Consider the following 22,287-nt stretch of genomic DNA (forward strand, 5'->3'; position numbering starts at 1 on the left):
GTGATTTGTTCATTTAGATTCCTTTTACATATCAATAGGCTATACATTAGGCTCTGATAATAAATGGCAAACATTCAGAAAATCTAAAAAAGGGTGAATATTTTTTGCAGAATTTCCCATAGAAGAATACAGCCTAAGGAAGAATAAACTTATGAAAAAGAACTAGATAACAAGGCTACCAAACACCCAAGGAAAGTAATTTGTTACAAGCATATGAACAGAACGCATTTGGGTCTAATGTTAAATAAACATTATTAGAGAAGAAGCACTTTTTTCTCTGCAACTTTAAATGTCAAGCTATCACCCACAAACCACAGGATTTAACAAACAGTCAAACGGGCAATGAAAAAAATTAGTCAACACTGCAGAGTGTGATGCCACAGCCAGATAGAAGTTATATTGCTTCCAATCAATTACACATGAAAAAGATACTGAATATTCTTCATTCTGCAAATAAATTCTTCCATTTTAGATTTAAAACAGAATGTATTTGCAGATTAAACAATATTAATTTCTTCTTGTCAGTAAAGAACAAGCGACCAAGAGTCAAGTCTGGGCTGAGATGTGTATTTGACCAAAGCATAATCTTTTCCTGTGTTGAACTTGTGATGCAATCAGATTGGGCATTTCAAAGGTTTAAATATGGATTGCCTTATCAATTTATCAATGAAATGGAAAACATGCAATATGTCCATTAATACTTTTTTGTTCCAGAAGTGCTATTGATATCATGCATATTAACTGTATTAATACTGCATATTTTGAGTATGAGATAAGGTTTGTATGTTTTGAAGATTTATATTATTTTGTACTATATGTCTGTATGTGGAAAATGATGGGCTGGATAACAGAAATGGATTCCCTATGCCCTTATTGTTAAGAGGTTAAACTTTCAACACTAGAAAGATAAATTAATGGCACAATTTACCACCCAGGAATTGAATATTTGATAGAATAGCAGAGTTGGAAGGGACCTTAGAGGTCTTCTAACCCAACTCTCTGCTCTGGCAGGAAATTTATACAAATGGTATATCATTTCAGACAAATGGTCATCCAATCTCTTCTTAAAAACTTCCAGTCCTGGAGCACCTACAACTTCTAGAAATGTTGCTCCACTGATTGTTGTAACTATCAGGAAATTTCTCCTTAGTTCTAGGTTGCTTCTCTCCATGATTGGTTGTTGATGTTTCTTATGACTTAGGAATGAATTGTTTATAGATGTGGATTACAGGCAATCCTCACTTATGGACTATAACTCCATCACTAAGCAATACAGTTACAAAGTAAAAACATCGTGTGACTGCCCTGAATTACTGTATATCAGTTTTAGTTGCAGTTGTGAAGAAAATAACCCACAGTCATTAAGTTTGAACTCACATTACCATGATTTGTGACTTCCTCCAGCTTTCCCAATGACTTTTTTTTATCAGAAGCCAGTTGTGAAGACTGCAAATGGCAATTACTGATATGTGCCTGCAGGATGCTGTGACTGTCGTAAATGCAGAACAGTTGCCAAGCACACAGATCAAAATTACATGACTGCAGAGGGTGCTGGAACATCTGCAACTTCAAGGACCTATCATAAATCTCCTTTTTCAGTATTGTAGTTTCCAACAGTTGCTGAACAAGCAGTTGATAAGGAAAGACTACCTATATATATCCATACTTACAATGGAATATGGTTATACTTTATTCAAACAACTGTATAAAACCTCAACGTATATCTGTGTGAACCTATGGTAGGATTGCTTCGTTTTTCTATTATTATTTGTTCTATTAAACAAAGCAAACAAAAGACCCCACAAACTAATATTGTGTTGCTGTTACAACAACACAACACAGAACATTATAACATTATCCAAATAAGGGATCTCCATAACCACTTCATCTCCAGATCTCTTCAACTCACCTAGATACTCCCAATACAAAAAACATTAGGACAATGTAGTAAGAAAATGCTGTATTGCCATATTCCAGAACATGAAATTGGATAATGAATTGTGGAATAAGTTGGAAATTGGACTTCTGAAGGGTGCAAATTTGATGAGTTCCCCTATTATTCCCTCATAGGTCATTTATGAAGATATTGGGGAGTATTGGGCCTAAGACTGAACTTTGTGGTACCCCACTCCTTACTGGATGTAGTATCATTAATGACTACTCATTGAATATGCTTTATCAGCCAGCTACAAATCCATCTGGTGGTGGTATTGTCTATTCCACATTTTTCTAGTTTACAAAGAAGTAGGTTGTGGTCTATTTTGTCAAATGCCTTACTGAAATCTAAGTATACTATGTCCACAGCATTTCGCTAGTCTACTAATTTAGTGACTTTATCAAAGAATGAAATAAGATTGGTGAAATATGATCTGTTGTTTAACAAACCCATGCTGGCTACTAGTTATAACTTTATTTGCTTCTAGTTGTCTGCAGATCTGTTTTTTAATTATCTTTTCTAGAATCTTCCCAGGTACTGATGTTAGAATGACTGGTCTGTAATTTCCTAGGTCTGTTTCCACCACCCCTTTCTTGAAGTTGGGAACCACATCAGCCTTTTTCCAATCCTCAGGTACTTCCTTGGTTCTCCAAGATTTTTTGAAAGATATGGTACAATGGTTCCGAGATAACATCTGCCAGCTCCTTCAGAACTCTGGGATATCAATCAGGTCCCGGTGATTTATATTAGTCAAGCTCAGATAGGTGTTCTCTTACCATTTTCTTGCTTATTTTAATTTTTATTTCTACTTTGTCTTTTATAATAGTTTTTTGGGTACGTTGGGCTATAATTTTTTTTTGTGTGAAGACTGATGCAGCAACTTAAGCAGCTCTACTTTCTCCCTACTGCCTGTTACTTCCTTGCCATCTTCTCTCTGTAGTGGACCTACTGTTTCCTTGACTTTTTTCTTGTTATTTATATGTTGAAAGAAACAATTTTTATTATCTTTGACCTTTGTTGCAAGTCTTTGTTCATAACCTTTTGCTTTCCTGACTTCATCTTTGCATGTTCTGACTATCTACTAATAATCAGATTTAGTTAAATGTCCCTCTTTCCATTTTTTGCACTTGTCCTTTTTGTCTTTCAGTTTGTCAGAGAGATCTTTGTGCAGCCATGCTGGTTTCTCAAAGTTCTTGTTTTTCTTTTTCAGTGGTATTCAGTTACATTTAGGCAAGAAAAATTAATGGTATAAGTATAGATTAGGCAAGAGCTAGCTCAAAAACAGTAACTGTGAGTCTTAGTGGATGATCACTTGAATATGAACCAGTAGTGTGCACCAGCATCCAAAAAAGCTAATACAAGATGTTTTATAGATGGCACTTTGTATTAGCTTTTTTGGATGCTGGTGCACGTGAAGTATTAGTACCACTTTATAAAACCTTAGTAAGACCACACCTGGAATACTGCAACCAATTTTGGTCACAATACTACAAAAATATGTTGAGACGTTGGAAAAAAGTTTAGAGAAGAGCAACTAAGATGATCAAAGATCTGGAGACTAAAACATATGAAGAATGGCTGCAGGATTTGGATTTGGCTAGTCTAAAGAAAAGGATTAGGGGTGACATGATAGCAGTATTGCAATATTTGAGGGGCTGCCACAAAGAAGAGAGGGTCAAATTATTCTTCAAAGCACCAGAGGGCAGGACAAGAAACAATGGTTGGAAACTAATCAAAGAGAGAAGCAACCTGGAAGAAGAAACTTCCTAACAGTGAGGACAATTAACCAGCTTGCCTCCAGAAATCGTGGGCACTCCATCACTGGATGTTTTTAAGAAGAGTCTAAGAGTCTAGACAGTCACTTATCTAAAATGAGGTTCTCCTGCTTGAGCAGGGGGATGGACTATAAGACCTCAGCTCTGGAAGCACTCCATTCCTGAATGATAACACACTTCCTGGGTAAAGGAGGGAGAAATATTGTTCCTTCTAGAAATCCAAATGGACAAAAAACATGATTAGTGCTACAGAGAAGAATACAATATATTTAGAATATATTAAATTGAAGATTTTAAGATAACTTTGTGGGGCACTGCCAACCATAAATATGGCTTTAAATTCTGTAGGAGTAAAATTTAGAAGTGAAGAAAAAAAGATTTTTCCACTTGATTATGAGGGTACCTAAAAATAAATCTACCAACCTGAGAAGTTCAATTAACTTTTCTTCCAGGAACTGCTTTGTTCTAGTTAGGTCATCCAGTTCAGCCAGTAACTTGGCCTCATTGTTGTCTCGCTCTGATTTCATCTTGTTGAATTTACCATAGTAGTCTTGAATTTGTTCATTTGTTCTGCTGATTTCGGTCTGGGCTCTGTTCAAAAACATATTCCATTTTCCTTAACTGCTTTTATTATTATCCAGGTTACAATTAACATTAGAAATAATACTGTTAATCTTCACAAAGTATAAATATGAAAATGATTTTAGCACTCCTTTATGTTGAGTATAGATAAGACTCTTCTTTCAAAAAAAGTTATCAAAGTATTAACCTAGTAAAAAAAATCAGATATTGTGAAACAGCAGTCATCCTTATATTTTAAATATATTTAGAATTTTCATAGAGATCAAAATGCAGATCAAAATTAAACATTTATAATTGATAATAAATTCCAGCCTGAAGAACACAGTTAATCTCACCAATTTAAGAGCAATTTGGCCTATCCTGGCTCTGCAGGACTAGAAAATTGGCTGGAGCCTGCCAATTACATTCATAACCCAAGGATTCGTAGAAGTGAATTGCGTAACTTGACTGTTATCACTCCCTGCTTTTGCCTACTCATTCACTAATCGAATATGTGTGTTGTTAAATGCACATGAGGTATCTCAGGGTAGGTAAGGCCATGGGGAGCCTAGTGGCCAGGACAGGACATTTGCTTAAGACCACCTGAGGCCTCCCTGACTCACTGAAATACTTTATGCTCCCCACAATTGCTTCCCCCCCCATCCTGCCCCACCAGGTCACTTACCTTAGAAAGGTCTAGCGAGCTGTCTTCTCTCCAGCCTCTCTGTCACATGAGACCAGCTCAGAAGCTTTCAATTTTGGCCCACAAAGTTTTTGGAAGCCGATGGCACACTTTTAGGCAGTGAAATCCACTGCCTAAAAGTGTGCCATCGGCTTCCAAACACTTCGGCAAACTCGTAAAAAGCCTTTGCTGGCATGAACAGAGTTTGGGAAACATGCCAAGCTCCACTCTTGCAGGCAAAGGGTTTTTGCAAAGGGCTGCTGAAGCCTGCAAGAAAGATTGTGTCTCTGTAGGCTTCGGCAGCCCTTTGCAAAAAGCTGTTGCCCATACAAATGGAGATTTGGATGGACATGCCTGCCCCACCCAAATTTGGCTTGCACTGTCAAAGGCTTTTTGCACTGGGCTACAGAAGCCTATAGGGACACAATCTCCCTGCAAGCTTCAGCAAGGAAACAGCAAATGGAGGAAATGCTGAAGGATCAAAGCCTTCCCTCTGTTTGCACAGCCTTTTGCTGTAGATCTCATCCAGACTTCAATTTGCAGAGAGCATAGTCCTAACTAGTGTGAGATCACGCAAAATCAGCAGTATGAGCACTTTAGACCTCTGTTTTCTGCGAATGCACCAAAGGCCTGAAGTAACAAAATAGGCAAAGAAACTGCAGCAGAGAGGAGCAGAGCAGAGATGGGTTCCTACTGGTTTGGCCGGGTTCTACCAAATAGGTAGTAACTTTAGGGACTAGTTCTCCGAACTGGTAGTAACAGCAGCCTGGCCACACCCCCGAACCAGTCTCCCGGTTGCTGCTTGCTTACCCACCTGATGTGTCCATCGGATGGCAAGCTGACCAGAACTGGGAAGTGGCAGGCTGGCAAAGAAGCCTCACAGTCGCCTGTTTGCAGGGTGCCAAAAAGTCCTTCAGCCAGTAAGAAGGAAGCTGCACATGTGTGAAGATGGCAGCAGTGACTGGAGGTCTTTTCAGCGCCCTGCGCTAGCGGCTGGGTAGAAAAGAAGTCTCTTGGCTTCCAAGTTCAGCAGCAGGCTTAGTCCCTCATAGGGTCACTTTTTTCTGTGCCTGAGAAAGATCAAAAGGTGCAGAGCAGCCTTTAAGGACAAAGCCAGCATAGCTGCCTAGATGAGGTAAAAGAAAATGAACCACTGAAGGAAGAAGCCCCCTGAAGCTGCCAGCATTGCAGCTGCCACCCCTCCCTGCAGCTTGGAGCTCCAAGCAGATGAGGTCCTTGGCTGTTGCGAAGCAGCAGCAGCTCTGGGTGTGCCACGCCTGCTTTGTTCTCTTTGAGAACAAACTGAAAGCTGCTCTCAAGGAGAACGAAGCGGGCTCTTTGACAGCTGCCGCTTCTTCACAACAGCCGAGGATGGAAGAGTTTGCTCAGGAGTGATGTTGATGAGGAAATCGGCTGGGTTGGAGGGAGGTGTAAACCGAGCTCTCTAGGACAGGTAAACAAGTGTGAGGAGGAAGGGGAGTGGACTCGCCCCCCCCGTGTGTTGCACCCCCCTCCCAGCCTTCAACCATGCCTCCGTGCTGCCAGCGTCTCCCGAAGCCACCGCCACTGGAGCCACGACAGGGACTGGGGCAGCCCAGTAAGCTGGGCTCCTGAAAACAGCACAGTCTCCCTGCAGTTCCTTGGCTAGTCTGGGCAGCAGCTGAGCCCACTGCCCTGAGCTGGCGTATGGAGGCACCACTCCCCAGCGAGATCTTTCCAGATTTGATTTAGATGAAAGCGCAGCTGTCAAGCCCCAGCCGGGACTCAACATTGGGGGGGGGGTGAGGGAGAAATTAAGCCTCCGGAGCTATCTGTATGGACCTCTGGACTGGCGGTGGGGGGTTATCCGGGCAGCGGGCAGCATCTGCGATGGATGGGGAAGCAGCCGCAACAAAGGAACAATGACTGCCTCTGATGACATCATGGATCATGCTCCGGGGAAGACAGAGACGCTCCACAGATGCGGGAATCCTAAAGCTGATGAACAGCTGATGTGGGGGTGGTTTTAGCCACTGAATGGAGGCTTAAGACGAATAGCATGTATAAATAGTGATGAGAGGCGGCTGCCCTCAGCGCTAACTTTGACCCTGTAACTTGTTCTGCATTCTGGCTGTGGTTACTGATTAAAGAACTCTGCTTCCACCTTCTGGCTGCTAGTCTTTTATGGATCCACGGACCTGGATTGACAAGCCGAGAGTAAGTTAGGCTCTCCTTTTACTACTTTACTGTTTGAACGGTTGAAGGTTTGGAGGATGGCAGAGGGGACATCTATGGAGGGGACAGAGATGGAACCTGTGGCTGAGGAGGTGGTCGAGGAAAGCACAGGAGAAGAGGAGGTGCAGGAGGACACTGACAAGCAAGTGGTTAGGCCCAAGGTTCGGCAGCCACTGGTGGCAGAGTGCTCAGAAGAAAGTCAGCCAGGCCAGAGAATCAAACCCGGACAGACAGCCACAGGAGAATGGTGGCATAGTTTGGCTCTGACTGGTGGTGCTGGCCCTAGGCGCCAACACCTCCCCCCGTTGGACCTTCCTTCCAGGAGTGGAGGGAAAGACGTTGGACAGAGGATAAAGAGGGGGAGTGGAGCTACTCCATGGAGCCTGGCCTGACTACAATGAACATACTGAAGGAACGGTTTGGAGAAACCAGCTTCTGTGATGCTCCCTCTTGGCAGCCCTGGGCCAAGGGATTGGAACCCCCTGCATCCTGGCAGGAGGCTGGATCGGAGACTCGCTTCCATCTTGCTAGTCCTAAATTCCAGAGGGATCAGGTTCCCAGTAAAGGTATGGAATGCCCAGTTCCTTGGAATCAAGGTTCCTCTTTGGAGATGGGTGGTCGGGGAGCTGAACAAGCACCACGTAAGAGCAGGCCAAAGCCGGAGGCTAACCAATCAACCCAGAGTTACCACCTGGCTCATGCGAGGATGGATAGATGAGACGCTGGTGTGGATGGATAGCCAGACCCAGTGCCGTTGTAGACTCCAGGGATGTGGCCTCCATAGGGGCACTGGGGTTCTCCAGCAATACAAGCCTCTTTTGACAGAAGTTCTGACCGAGTGGCTCTCTTCCTTAGTCAGGTGATAAACCATATGGATTTGTATGGACGTTTGTACCCATCCCAATGGGTACAAACCTGAGCTTAACTAAGGTAGGGAAGGAGACCAGCAGCCCAGAGAGCATCGGCTACATTGAGTCCGTCAACACAGGGATCAATAGAAGACATGCTTCAAAGGGAGAGGTCCAACTCTGCAGGCTATGCTGCAATTAATGCAGGAAGCGATGACACAATGAAATGAAAAAAGAGATAGGAGAGGTAAAAAATGATACAGGAGAACTTAAAGAAAAATGCAAAAGATGGATGATAAATTTGAATTTTTGCAGCCACAGATTACCAAAAACAAACGGAAACTGCAGGAGAGAGAAGAGAGGATGGAGAGAGAAGAAAAAGAGTGGAAAAAATGAGTGATAAATTATTTCAGGTAAATAAAGAATTAGAATTTACAGTAATTTTTCTGGAATCAGAAAAAGTGGCGCACTACATATGTTTTCAGAATATAAGAGAGGAGAAGACCTACCAGATATTACGTCAGAAATAATAGCGAAAGCATTAGGAACAGAAAAAGAGGAGATGTCGACGGAAATAGACAAGACCTATAGAATCCACATGAATTACGTGAAGAGACACACTCTTCCAAAAGTAATACATGTCAGATTTGTGAAGAAATCAATCCAGGACGAAGTGCTTCTTCACAGGACAAGAGATGAACCAATAGAATTCAGAGGGAAACAACCGACAGTCCTTAAACAGGTCCCAAGAAGAGTTAGAGAATTGCGAAGACCACACCAATTCCTAACATTGTTGACTAAATACAACATCAGTTTTAGATGGCTGACACTGTAAGGTAAACTGTTCTCCTGACAAGAAAAGAGATACAGAGTGGATACTTTGGACAAAGCGGAGGAATTCTATAACCAATATTTTGTTAATGAGGAAGAAACAGAAGAGAGGGAAGTAATAGGAGAAAAAGACCAAAGAATACCAGCCGTGGAAGAAAGGGAAGTACAACTGAAAAAGAGGAAGGAAAAAAAAGGAGAAAGGCCAGAAAGGAACGGAAAAAGACCTAAGGAACTAAGAGAGATCAGAACAACAAGAACTATAAGACCTAGATATAAGTAGAGGAATGCGTTTAATAAGTTTAAGATCTTATTGAATAAGTTTAAGATCTTATTGAATATTACTGGACTCCCGCGAAAAGGAAAAAGACTTTCAACAAATTACATATAATTTGGATATAACAGCACTACAAGAAGTCCACATAAAAGAACAACACAAACAGTTACTGGAATATCCCAAATTGGGAAAAATATATGAATTACTGTCAAAACAAAAGAAGAGAGGGGTAGTATCATATATTAAGGAGACCATTTCAGTTAAACAAATTTATAAAGATGAAGAGGGAAGGATTTTGATTGTGGAAGTAATATTAAATCAGAAATGGGTTTTATTAGTAGAAATCTATGTTCCAAATGGGGGACAGGAACAATTTTACAATAAATTACAAATTAATTAATTAATTAATTAATTAATTATTAATATTATTATTAATTATTAATTAATTATATTATTCGAGGCATGGTGTGACAATCTCTATATATTAGGAGACTTCAGTGCCATAATAGACAAAAAATTAGATTACAAAAGTAATAAAATTAAAAAAGGAATTAGAAGAATGCTACCTAAAACTTTCTTTAAAATAAAAGATAACCTAAACTTCCAGGATATTTGGAGAGAGAGGAACCAGGGAAGAGTCAATATACATATTATTCCAATAGGCAGTAATCCTGGTTTAGAATTGACATGGTATGGATTTCGATAGAATTAAACACAGAAGTGAATGAAATAGAAATAAATACAAACATTTGGAAAGTTCACAAATGATCAATGAGGGTTAGTTGGAAAGGGCAAAAAAACCCTGTAAGATGGACCTTAAATAGGTCAATTCTAAAGGAGGAAACATTTAGATTAACAATGAAAAAGCAAATAGGCCTTTTCTTTAAAGAAAACAAGAAAAAAGATACATCCTTACAAAACTTATGGGACACAGCGAAGGTGTGAGGGGAATTGCTATATCATATATGGGGGAATACATGAGGGGAATTGCTATAACATACCCAGCAAACAAAAACAAAGATGAGAAACAGCGACAGAAACACCTAGAAGAAGAACATAGAAGAATTGAGGCAGAGTTGCAATGGGAACCTCAAAAAAGAGAGCTAAAAAAACAAATTGACTTAATTAAACATAAACTAAATATTCTTGAGAAGGAGGAGTTGGTTTGACATATCAAGAAAATCAATCAAAATTTCTTTGAGAATGCAAATAAACCAGGGAGATGGTTAGTTTATAAATTGAAGAAGCAGAAAGAGAAAAGATAGATTAGGTAAAGGTAAAGGTAAAGGTTCCCCTTGCACATACGTGCTAGTCGTTGCTGATTCTACGGGGCGGTGCTCAACTCCGTTTCAAAGCCGAAGAGCCAGCGCTGTCCGAAGACATCTCCATGATCATGTGGCCACCATGACTTAACGCCAAAGGCTTACTTAGATTAGTAAGTTGCAAAATGAAGGAGGAGAGATATGTTATCAGAATGAGGGGGAAAAGAATATAATTCAGGAGTTCTGTAAGAAACTGTATGAAGGTAAAGAAAGCTATTCAGAAAACAATGCAATACATTGTCTAAAGAAAGCCTTGCTGCCTAAAGTTCCAGAAGAAACAAGAAACATGTTAAATGAAGTTATAAGGATGTCAGAATTATTAGAGGCAATAAAAAAAGAAAAGAACAACAAAACACTAGGTCCGGATGGGTTGCCAACAGAAATGTACAAAGAACCACAAGATACGTTGGGACAAATATTACTGGAGGTATATAATGCAGTTCTAAATGATGCGAAGATACCACCACCATGGATAGAAGCAAATGTTATGTTGATCCCGAAAGAAGATGCTGATTTAACATTAATTAAAAACTATAGGCCTATCTTTTGAACACAGATTGTAAAATATTTATGTCAATAATAGTGGAAAGATTGAAAAGGTTTCTAAATGAGTTTATACATGTGGACCAAAATGGTTTTCTGCCAAAAAGACAATGAGAATAATATTAGACACATTAGAATATTATGAAAGTCATAGAGAGATACAGGTGGTATTGATCTTTCTAGATGCCCAAAAAGCCTTTGATAATATTAGATGGAATGTTATAACAACTAAGACACATGGATTTTGGTGATAAATTAAAAACATGTTCACGGCAATATATTCTAAACAGGAGGCCAGAGTAATAGTGAATGGAGAGGTGACACAAAACTTTAGGATTCAGAAAGGCACAAGACAACGGTGTCCGCTATCACTGTTATTGTTTATATAGACTTTAGAAGTATTAATGAGAATAATTTGAAAAGATATGCAGATCAAAGGATTAGAAATTAAAAGAGAGAGTTATAAACTGTAAACTTTTGCAGATGACTTAGTCTTCATTTTAGAGGACCTACTGAAATCGGGCCTGAGAATTATGGAGGTATTGGATGAATATTGAAAAGTAGCTGGGCTAAAAGTAAATAAGGAGAAAACTAAAATGGTAGCCAAGAACATGACAAATAAACTACTCTTCCCATTTCAAAACATACCGATAAAATTAGAGAAAAAATATTTTGATAATTTGAATAAAATAGTGTCAAAATATATATGGTAAGGGAAGAAGTCAAGAATTAAATTGAAATTACTCCAAGAGTCCAAAGGAAGAGGAGGGTTTGGTTTGCCTGACTGGGAATTATATTATCAAGCAGCAACAATCACCTTGGTGAAAGAATGGATAACTTTAAGGAACAAGAGATTATTAATACTAGAAAGCTATGATATTCAAGCAAGGTGGCATGCATTCTTCTGGTATGGAAGACAAGTGGCACACCAATACTTCCAAAGATACTATATAACACAGTCCTAATGGGAGTATGGAATAAAATAAAAAACAGTACTATATGAAAATACCAGTCTGGGTCTTTACTCTAGATGCGTTCGTTCACCCGAATCTTATCAATTGGGGGAAAATTGTTACATACAAAGATATTCTAGATAAAAAAGGGGAACTAAAAACAAGACTACAATTAAAAGAACAAGGCATAGACAGTAGAATTGGAATAGTGGGTATATTTACAAATTCAATCATGCTATATGAAAGATGTGAAACCGTGTGGTATTAATAGAGATTTAACAATATTAGATAAGCTTCTATTGGGGACAGATGAAAAAATGATTAAAGCAATGTATAAATACTTATTAGACTATAAAATGGAGGAAGAGCAAGTTAAAGAGACAATGGAGGTATGGGCAAAAAAATCTGGGTATAATATTGAACTGGAAAAGTGGGGGAAATTGTGGGAAAGGAAAAGGAAATTATTCCTGGCCACACCATACAAAGAAAACATATATAAAATGTTCTGTAGGTGGAATTTACCACCAGCAAGATTGGCCAAAATGTATAGAAATTTATCACCAAAATGCTGGATATGTGACCAATCACCAGGCACCCACTAACATGTGTGGTGGACATGTAGAAAAACAAAAGAGTATTGGCGAAAGATTCAGATGGAAAAAATGATTGGACAAAGATTGGAATTCAAACCAGAAATATTTTTATTAGGAATCATAATAGACATTACAGTAAAGGATTAACATCAGGGGTGAAATGCTCCCAGTTCGGATCGGATCGCCTGATCCGGTAGCGATGGTGGTGGATAGTTTGGAGAACTTGTAGCAAAAATCCCTGGCCCCTCCCCCCTGCCCCAGCTGAGCTACGCGATCATCAGAGGTTTTTTTTTACTTTTAAAAGCATTTTTTCTTTGGAAAAATGCTTTTAAAAGTTAAAAAAGGCCTCTGATGATCGCGCAGCTCAGCTGGGATCGTCAGAACCCTTTAAAAGCTTTTTTTAACTACCTCTTCGGCCAAAGAGGTTGTTAAAAAAAAAAAGCTTTTAAAAGGCTCTTCTGGCGATCCCAGCTGAGTTGATTGATCGCCAGAATCTTTTAAAAGGATTTTTTCTACAACCTCTTCGGCCGAAAAAATGCTTTTAACATTAAAAAAAAGTTGGCCACGCCCACCCAGTCACATTAGCCCCCCCCCCCAAGCCACGCCCACAGAGCCAGTAGTAACAAATTTTACATTTCACTCCTGGTTAACATACTTAATATTGCATATTGTAACAGCAGCGAGAATGATATGCACCCAACAATGGAAGAATGAGAATATTTACCTCTAGAAAGGGAGATAATAAAGAAAATATTAGACTGCAGAATGTGATAGATTGATGTTAGAAGTAAAAAACAAAGGGGTGTGTGGCCATGACCGTGGTGGGGTAAGGACCTTTCCTTCACTTCACAGGGCTTATTAATGAAGAGTTATGAGAATTTATGCCGTTTGGAATGCACTGTTATGGATGAAAGTTAATAAATCACGAAGTGAAAGTGTTAACAGCCCAGCAGATTGAATTTAAAACTGGTAGGTCATCTGAAACGGCTTGAATTAAGGAGTTTCTACAGCGTGGGATGACCGAGCCGGCCGGCAGACATGATAAGTTGGAATAAATTGCTGTGTTTTGTTTTTCCAATTATAACTATCGTGTTCTGTGTTAAAAAAATTTTTTTCTATTGCTGAGGCTAAGGAGTGAATATTAAGGACTGAATCTGTTAATAAGAAGAATTTAATTGAAGAGAAACTGACCTTTTGTTGGATTGTTTGGCAGCAAGAGGATTTTACTGGGCGGATAATTTTTTCTTTATTTTTTTTTTCTCTTGAGAGCAAATTAATAGCTTGTTTATATTACAGAAGAAAAAAAAAAGGATTCTGTTTCGAAGTTTAAGTTGGTTTGTCTTCCTTTCTGCTTTGCTGACGTGGAGGAAAAATGGCGCTGATTAATGTTAGCTGTGAGGTTCTGTGTTTCTTTGTGGAGTGACTATGAGTCATAAGTTACTGAGAAATTATCCTTGAACTTGAGAGATAACAGTGCAAATAAGCTGCTTCACTTCAATTAAAAGACTGCCGTCCTTTGATCTTCACTAAGACCCTCTGTAAAATTGGTTTGGAATCCTAGTTTGGGAAAAAAAAATTTGGTTTTTTTTCAAAATGACTCAACAACTCTCAGAAACGCAGCAACTTGCTGCAGCTTTAAATAAAATTGGGGAAAAAATAGCAGGACTTTCAGAGCGTATGGATAATATGACATTGGAACTGACATCTGAAATGCAAAATTTGAAGCAAGAGATGAATGAAAACTTTGCAAAACAAAGAGAGGAAATGATAATGATTAAAGATGAAATGGAGCAGATGCATGTACATGAGGCAAAAGTAGATCGGCAAATTGGCAAAATATTTTATAAAAATGAGCAGCAAGATAAGAGAATTTGTCTTTTGGAAGAAGAGATGAGGAAATATAATTTGGTTATCAGAGGAATCTCGGAAGAAAAGGAGGATAAATTGAAACAGCGGGTTCTGAAATGGATTAATGATTTGGATACGCAACTTACGTTCACAATAGCAGACCTGGCAAGTGTTTTTAGAATTGGATATAGAAGGCAAAATGGTTCTAACAGGAATGTGCTTGTCAGGTTCGCAAATCTTGGTGATAAGTTGGAAGTTATGGCCAAGGTGAGAGAGTTGGGAGATGCTTTGAAGTTTGAAGGGAAGACTATTCAAGTCTTCCCGGATATATCAAGAGAAGAAAGGGCATGGAGATTTTTTTTAAAACCAATTACAAAAGTTTTGAGAGATAATGGAATTAAATACAATTGGAGGCCACCACAACAATTGAAATTTTTTTATAAAGGAAGGATGCGTACAATCACCCCAGATATAGATGCATTATTATATTTACGGGAGCTTGGACTGATTGAGATGGAGGATTTAATGGAGATAAAAGATCAAATGCTTCAGATGGGTGGAACATACGGAACCATCAATCCAAGAAGAAGAAAGGGGGGCTATTGGAGGGCAAGACTCTAAAGGGTTAAAGAGGAAAGAAATATCACCTGTGTTGGTTGAACAGAAGAAAAGTCGTGAGGATACAGCAGGAGAAGAAGCAGATAAGAGTCTTGGAAAATACGAAGCTGAATGCGGGAGAGAATCATCGCTATCTTTTTTTGAGTGATGAATTTAAATAGACAGCCGAAAGAAGTGGCCGGGCATTGGCACGTCCCTCTCCCCTATTCTCTTTATAGAGGCGAAACCGATGAGGATGTGGGGGAAGAAGATTGTTTGTACTTTATTGTTTTTTTTTTCTTATTGTTGTTTATATGTTAAATATAGGTTATATGGTAGTTTAATGTTGGGTTGTGGGCACAGAAAGGAAGATGCGGGGATAGGATTAAAAAATTTATATTTTAAATGGGAGTTATAAAAATAATGTCATGGAATGTGAAGGGTACAGGGAATCAGATTGAAAGAAGAAGATTGGAATTTAAGATTAAAAGGGATTTACCAGACATTTTATTTTTACAAGAAACCCATCAGAAATCTGAAGATTCAAATAGAATGTATATAAAAGGTATGCAAATATATGAAAAAGCATTTGGAACTTCAAAAGCTAGAGGAGTTGCAACACTGATATCAGATAGGGTGTACTTTGAAAAACATAAGGTAATTTTGGATGAAGATGGAAGATATGTAATAATTGTTGGAAATCTTAATGAGGAAAAAGTGACACTTGTTAATTTATATTTACCGAATGAAAAACAAAGAGAATTTCTTGAAAAAATAACAAAAATTTTGGAGAATGAAAGTGTAGGGAAAGTAATTGTGGCTGGGGATTTTAATTTAATCAGAGATAAAATAGACAGTACTAATCCCACCCGCTGTGGAGGAGCAAATAAAATGGGGATTTTAAATATGTGGATGCTTCGAAACGGCATGGTCGATGTGTGGAGAGAGGTTAAAGGAATTGAGAGAGTATACACTTTTTTCTCTAAGATATATAATACATATTCTAGAATTGATTATATTTTTCTTTCTAAAGATTTGTTGAATAATGTGGATAAGGTAGATGTGGGAATTTAAAGATTCTGATCATGCAGAAGTTATGGTGGACTTAGATTTTAATTTTGAGAAAAAAAGAAGCTATTGGAGATATGACGAGAAATTGTATAAAAATGAAAAGGATAAAAAATGGATACTTAAAAAATTGGAGGAAAGTTGGAGATTAAATGATAACGGGGAGGTTAAATTTGAAATTGTTTGGGATGCGATGAAAGCGGTGTTTAGAGGAGAGTATTAAATTATCAAGTAGGAAATATAAAAATTATAAAATTAAAATGGAAAGAGATAAAAATCAGATTAAAGAATTGGAAAATCAATTTTGCCTTACTAAAGAAAAAATGATTCTTCAGGAGCATAATATGTTAAGAAATAAAATGATAGAAGAAGATACAGAGTTAGTAAAAAGAAATTTGAGATTTTTAAATAGGAATTTTTTTGAATTTAGTAATAGAAATTCTAAATTATTGGCGAAAAATAAAAGAGAAGAGAGAAATTGGAGTTTTGATAGATGATAGAGGTATAAGATGTTATAAAAAATTAGAGAAATGTGAAGTGGTTAGAAATTTTTTTCAGAATCTATATTCAAAGAAACCAATTAATCGGGGAAAATTGCAAAGCTATTTAGAAAAGTATGTGGTGAAAATTGATCAAACATATAAGGAATTGATGGAAGAAGATATAACACAAGATGAGATTAATGGAATAATACAAAAATTAAAATTAGGGAAAGCTCCAGGTGAGGATGGATTACCTGTTGAGTTTTATAAAGAATTTAAAGAATTAATAATACCAAGATTGCAAAAATTATTCAATGGAATATTACATGGTGGAGAAGTACTTTCGTCATGGAATAGAACGGTGATATCCCTAATTCCTAAACCAGATAAAGATTTAGAAAGGATTGAGTCCTATCATTTCTTTAATTGATCAGGATGCAAAGATATTTACTGCTATTATAAGTAATAGATTAAATAGATTTATAGATAGATATATAAGTTATAATCAAGTAGGTTTTGTGAAGGGTAGATACATGAGTGATATTGTTAGAAGAGTATTAAATATTATAGATGTAGCTGAATATAATGGTGATAAAATTGGTATAGTATCATTGGATATTTTTAAAGCTTTTGATTCTGTACAATGGGAAACTATTAAAGTAATTGTGGAGGCTTTAGGCTTTGGTAATAAGTTTATACATGTTATTTCAAAATTGTACCAAAAGAGCAGTGCAAGAGTGAAGGTGAATGGAATATTAACTGAAGAGATAAAATTAGAAGCTGGTACGAGACAAGGATGTCCCTGTCCCCAACATTATTTTTATTGGCTATGGAAATATTGACAAAATGATAGAAAAGATGAAGAATTAGAAGGATATAAGGGTATAAGATAAATTTGTATGGATGATACTTTAATTATTTTGAAAATGTAGAGAAAGACCTGAAAAGATATATAAGCATTTGATAGAATTTGAGGAAATGACAGGATTGAAAGTAAATTGGTCAAAGTCAGAATTATTGATGGATAGTAATGGTAATGAGTCTGAGAATATGCAAGAGCAATTTGGGATAAGGATTAAAACACATTGAAATATTTGGGTATAGTGCTTTCACTTAAGGTTAAAGAATTGAAAAACTTAATTATGATGTGGTGATTAACGAAATTGAGAAGAAGATAGATAAATATAAAATTTTAAAGTTGTCTTGGTTTGGTGGAATTGCAATGTGTAAGATGATGTTGCTGTCCAAGTTCAACTTTTTATTCGAGATGCTACCACTAAATTTGACAGAGAAAGATATTGAAGGATATCAGAAAAAACTGGATAAATTTTGTAATGGTGGCAAAAGACCTAGATTAGTGAAGAAAATGTGGTATCAAAATCAAAAGGAAGGTGGATTAGGAATCCCCAAATTATTTAATTATTACTGTGCGTATGGTATCCGGATAGTGGTAAAAATACTTAAAGGTGAAGATAACTATTGGAGACTTAGAGTTAAGGGATATAGAAATTTGGATCAAGGTGGTTTTTAGATAAAGCAAATTTAAAATGTGTAAGTAGAAGTTATTGGTTAAAGGGATTAAGTAAAATGTGGAATAAATTTGTTAAAATTTTAATTCCGGATATAATCTTTTTGGGGGAGACAATTGGAATTTGGCGGATTAAAAATAATATAAAACGTAATGAAGTGATTAAAGAGGAAAATATAGAAATTATTAGAGATTGGATAAAAGTTATGGAAAATGAAAGGCGGAATAAAGAAATTATTGAAAAATTAGGGTTAAGTTGGTTTGAAAAAATACAGATAGAAAAATGGACAAAAAAACTAAGGGAAAATTATTCGATAAATAGATGTGAAACTGAATTTGAATATTTAGTATCTCGGATTATGAAAGATGAAATTGGGCTAAAGGGACTCGTTAGTAGGGTTTATAAGATTATAAATTCTGATGAAAAATTACAAAGAGTGATGAGGACAAATTGGGAAAAAGATCTTAATATTGAAATACCAGAGTCAGATTGGAATGTGAATTGGAAGAGTAGAATTATGAGAACTTTATCTATAAGGATTAAAGAGCACAATTATAAAGTTGTTTGGAAATGGTATTTGACTCAGTAAGATTGTCACAAATGGATAAAAAATTAGTAAAATTGTTGGAGATGTGAGATGGAATTGGGGACTTATGAACATATGTGGTATAATTGTGATAAGGTTAAAAAGTTTTGGCAACAATTGGAGAAAATGATATTTGAAATGATGGGGAAAGTAATAACATTGAGAGTGGAAACTATATTATTGTTGGTAATTAAGGAAATAGAATTAACAAAATATGAAAAAGAATTGATTAGAATTATGATTATAATAGGTAGAATTATAATAGCTAGATATTGGAAACTAGATGTGATTTTTAGAATAGAAGAGTGGAATTCTGAAATGTGGAAATTAGCTTTAAATGATAAAATGACATGTGATATTAAAATTAGAAGTGGTGTGTATAAAGAAGATATTTTCTGGAAGACTTGGAAACCATTTGTGGACTTTGCGCTTGCAACATTGGACGCTTCGGTACCTGTACCTCGAGAACGTGGATTTTGGCGATCGTGAGGATATATCCGAAGACCCAAATCTTCCCTTTTTTTTATGTATAGCACAAGGGTGTAATAATGTATTTTCTTTTTGTTTGTTTGTTGCAAAAAAAGTAATTTAAAAAAAAAAAGAAGAAGTAAAAAACAAAGAAGAGACAGAATACTATGAGATTTGGAATAGATTTTACCAATGGTTGGATTTGAGAAATGGAAGTCGGAACAGGAAATAACTAAGATGTGTAGACCAAAAGTTGATGTAATATATGTAAATATAAGGGTATATAAGGGGTCAAATATGTGTATATAATTAGCAAGGTATGCTGAGCATATATGTTATACTTTAGTGTGTATGGCAGAGATAATGTCGGGATGGTTGCACCAAGTCCAATTTCTTTTTTAATATGATATTAAAAAAGTTAAAATTATATTAACTTATATATTATATATATAAGTTAATATATATATATATATATTAACTTAATATAATATATTAACTATATTAAAAAAGATAATTAATAAATTAAATTTTTTTTAAAAGTCACAAGAATTTCCATCAAGCAAAAACAGCTGCCCGTACACTCTTCACAATAAATTTAGCATAAGCAATTCACAAAATACGATTTCAGATCTATCACAGCTGGAAATAAATCAGATCTGCTGACAAAAACAAAATATGGATGCCTGAAAGTGCAAAAACTAAGGGGGGGGGTATCTTCAATATTTTTTTTTGTTTGTTTACATTTATACCCCGCCCTTCTCCGAAGACTCAGGGCGGCTTACAGTGTATAAGGCAATAGTCTCATTCTATTTGTATATTTTTACAAAGTCAACTTATTGCCCCCCCAACAATCTGAGTCCTATTATTGTCCTTCTTGATGTAAATCATGGGGACAGTGAAGAAGAACAAAATATTTTATCCCAGTTACTTGGCAATCATTGGCATCAATGCTCATGATAAAGGAGCAATGCAAACAATAGAAGGAATTCTTTTAATACCTGAAGTAGTTAGTCCTTGATTTATGACCACAACTGAGTTCAACATTTTTGTTGTTAAGTGAGTTTTGCCCCATTTTATGAGCTTTTTTTGCTACATTTGTTAAGTGAATCATGGCAGTTGTAACTCAGTTATTAAGTGAATCTGGCTTCCCCATTCACTTTGCTTGTTAAAAGGTTGCAACAGGTGATCATATGACCTTGGGACATAGCAATGGTCATGAGTATAAACCCTTTGCCAAGCATCTGAATTTTGATCACATGATCATGGGGATGTTACAAAGGTTACAACTGTGAAAAATGATCATGTCACTTTTTTCAGTGCTGTTGTAACATTGGTCAGTAAATGAACCATCAGAAATCTAGGACTCCCTGTATAATCAAATATTTATAAAATCCTATTTATTTGTAGCATTTGTTCCTTATGTATATTTATACACATACACACATACATATACACACACGACTGAAATAATTTCAATTAAACTCCAACCTTTTAAGATCTTCTTTAAGTTCTGCGAGTTCTTCATCTTTCTTTTGCTGGGCTGCTTTGTACTCAGTCACTTGATCCATGGAAAGGTTCAGTTTTGCGTATAGGTCTCTTTTCAGAGTCTAGAAAAATGATATTTTCAATTGCATAGAAATAGAGCAGTATTTAATCTCCTACTTAGAATAAAAAATAATAAAACAGACAATTTAGGGTTTCCATGTGACCATGGTATTAAGGGACTATAGAAAATACTGTCCAAGTAGATGTTCTGAGAGGAACAATTTGATGACATATTAAGTTGAGAATCTCTGGAACATTCTCTTCTAGCACTGATAGTTTTGTCTGGTAATGAAATATCTGTAAGAAAACAAGCAATCTCTGAGAGCATTAAGGACTCCACAGTTCAACCCTGAGCTACAAATATTATCTTCAATATTATATTATATGTTTAATGTTTTATGGTCTGAAGAGTTGATTAATTGTTATTAATGCTGTATGCCATCCAGAGTCACATTGTTTATGTTGGACATTTCGAATTATATACCAAACATTTGGAATATATCGTTCTAGGACCATAGATTTATCAGTCATGGTGTATAGCAAAAAAGGTTACTGTTACAATTCTCGCTTATCTTTTATTACACCACAGCTATAATATAATTTGTATAATAATATACAAATGTATAATATACAAATAATATAATTTGTATAATATAATAATATACAAATGGATGAAGACTATTGCTTGACATAGTGTAAGCCGCCGAGTCTTCGGAGAAGGGCGGGATATAAATGCAAATTAAAAAAAAAAAGTTGTCCTTTTGGATGTTCCACAGCTCTTGTTGGAGAAGGAAAGCAATGGTACCCACACCTCATTTCGGACATTAATACAGTTGAGCGTGTCCAGAAATATTTTACAAGAAGAGTTCTCCACTCCTCTGTTCACAACAAAATACCTAATGCCACCAGACTTGAAATCCTGGGTTTAGAAAATTTAGAACTCCGCCGCCTTCGGCATGACCTGAGTATAACTCGTAAAATCATCTGCTACAATGTCCTTCCTGTCGAAGACTACTTCAGCTTCAATCGCAACAATACACGAGCACACAATAGATTTAAACTTAATATGAACCGCTCCAATCTTGATTGTAGAAAATATGACTTCATTAACAAAGTTGTTAATGCCTAGAATGCACTACCTGACTCTGTGGTCTCTTCCCAAAATCCCCAAAGCTTTAACCAAAGAATATATATTATTGACCTCATCCCATTCCTAAGAGGTCTGTAAGGCGTGCATAAGAGCACAAACGTGCCTACTGTTCCTGTCCTATTGTTTCTTCCCCTATATATATATATATATATATATATATATATATATATATATATATATATATATATATATATATATATTTATATATATATATATATATATATATATATATATATATATATATATATATATATATATATATATATATATATATATATATATTATTGACCTCATCCCATTCCTAAGAGGTCTGTAAGGCGTGCATAAGAGCACAAACGTGCCTACTGTTCCTGTCAAGACTACTTCAGCTTCAATCGCAACAATACACGAGCACACAATAGATTTAAACTTAATATGAACCGCTCCAATCTTGATTGTAGAAAATATGACTTCATTAACAAAGTTGTTAATGCCTAGAATGC

General features: G+C 36.4%; 1 protein-coding gene across 1 annotated transcript in view; it reads right to left on the reverse strand.

Annotated features, from left to right (window-relative positions):
- The window catches only part of FYCO1 (FYVE and coiled-coil domain autophagy adaptor 1), a 238,226-nt gene that overhangs the window by 75,953 nt on the left and 139,986 nt on the right, over window positions 1-22,287 (reverse strand). The window contains exon 11 of the mRNA XM_058183372.1: window positions 4,135-4,302. Within this exon, the coding sequence (XP_058039355.1) occupies window positions 4,135-4,302 (168 nt within the window). The remainder of the gene's footprint in view (window positions 1-4,134; window positions 4,303-22,287) is intronic.

Source organism: Ahaetulla prasina, chromosome 4 (assembly GCF_028640845.1).
Source record: "Ahaetulla prasina isolate Xishuangbanna chromosome 4, ASM2864084v1, whole genome shotgun sequence".
Taxonomy (NCBI): Eukaryota; Metazoa; Chordata; class Lepidosauria; order Squamata; family Colubridae; genus Ahaetulla; species Ahaetulla prasina.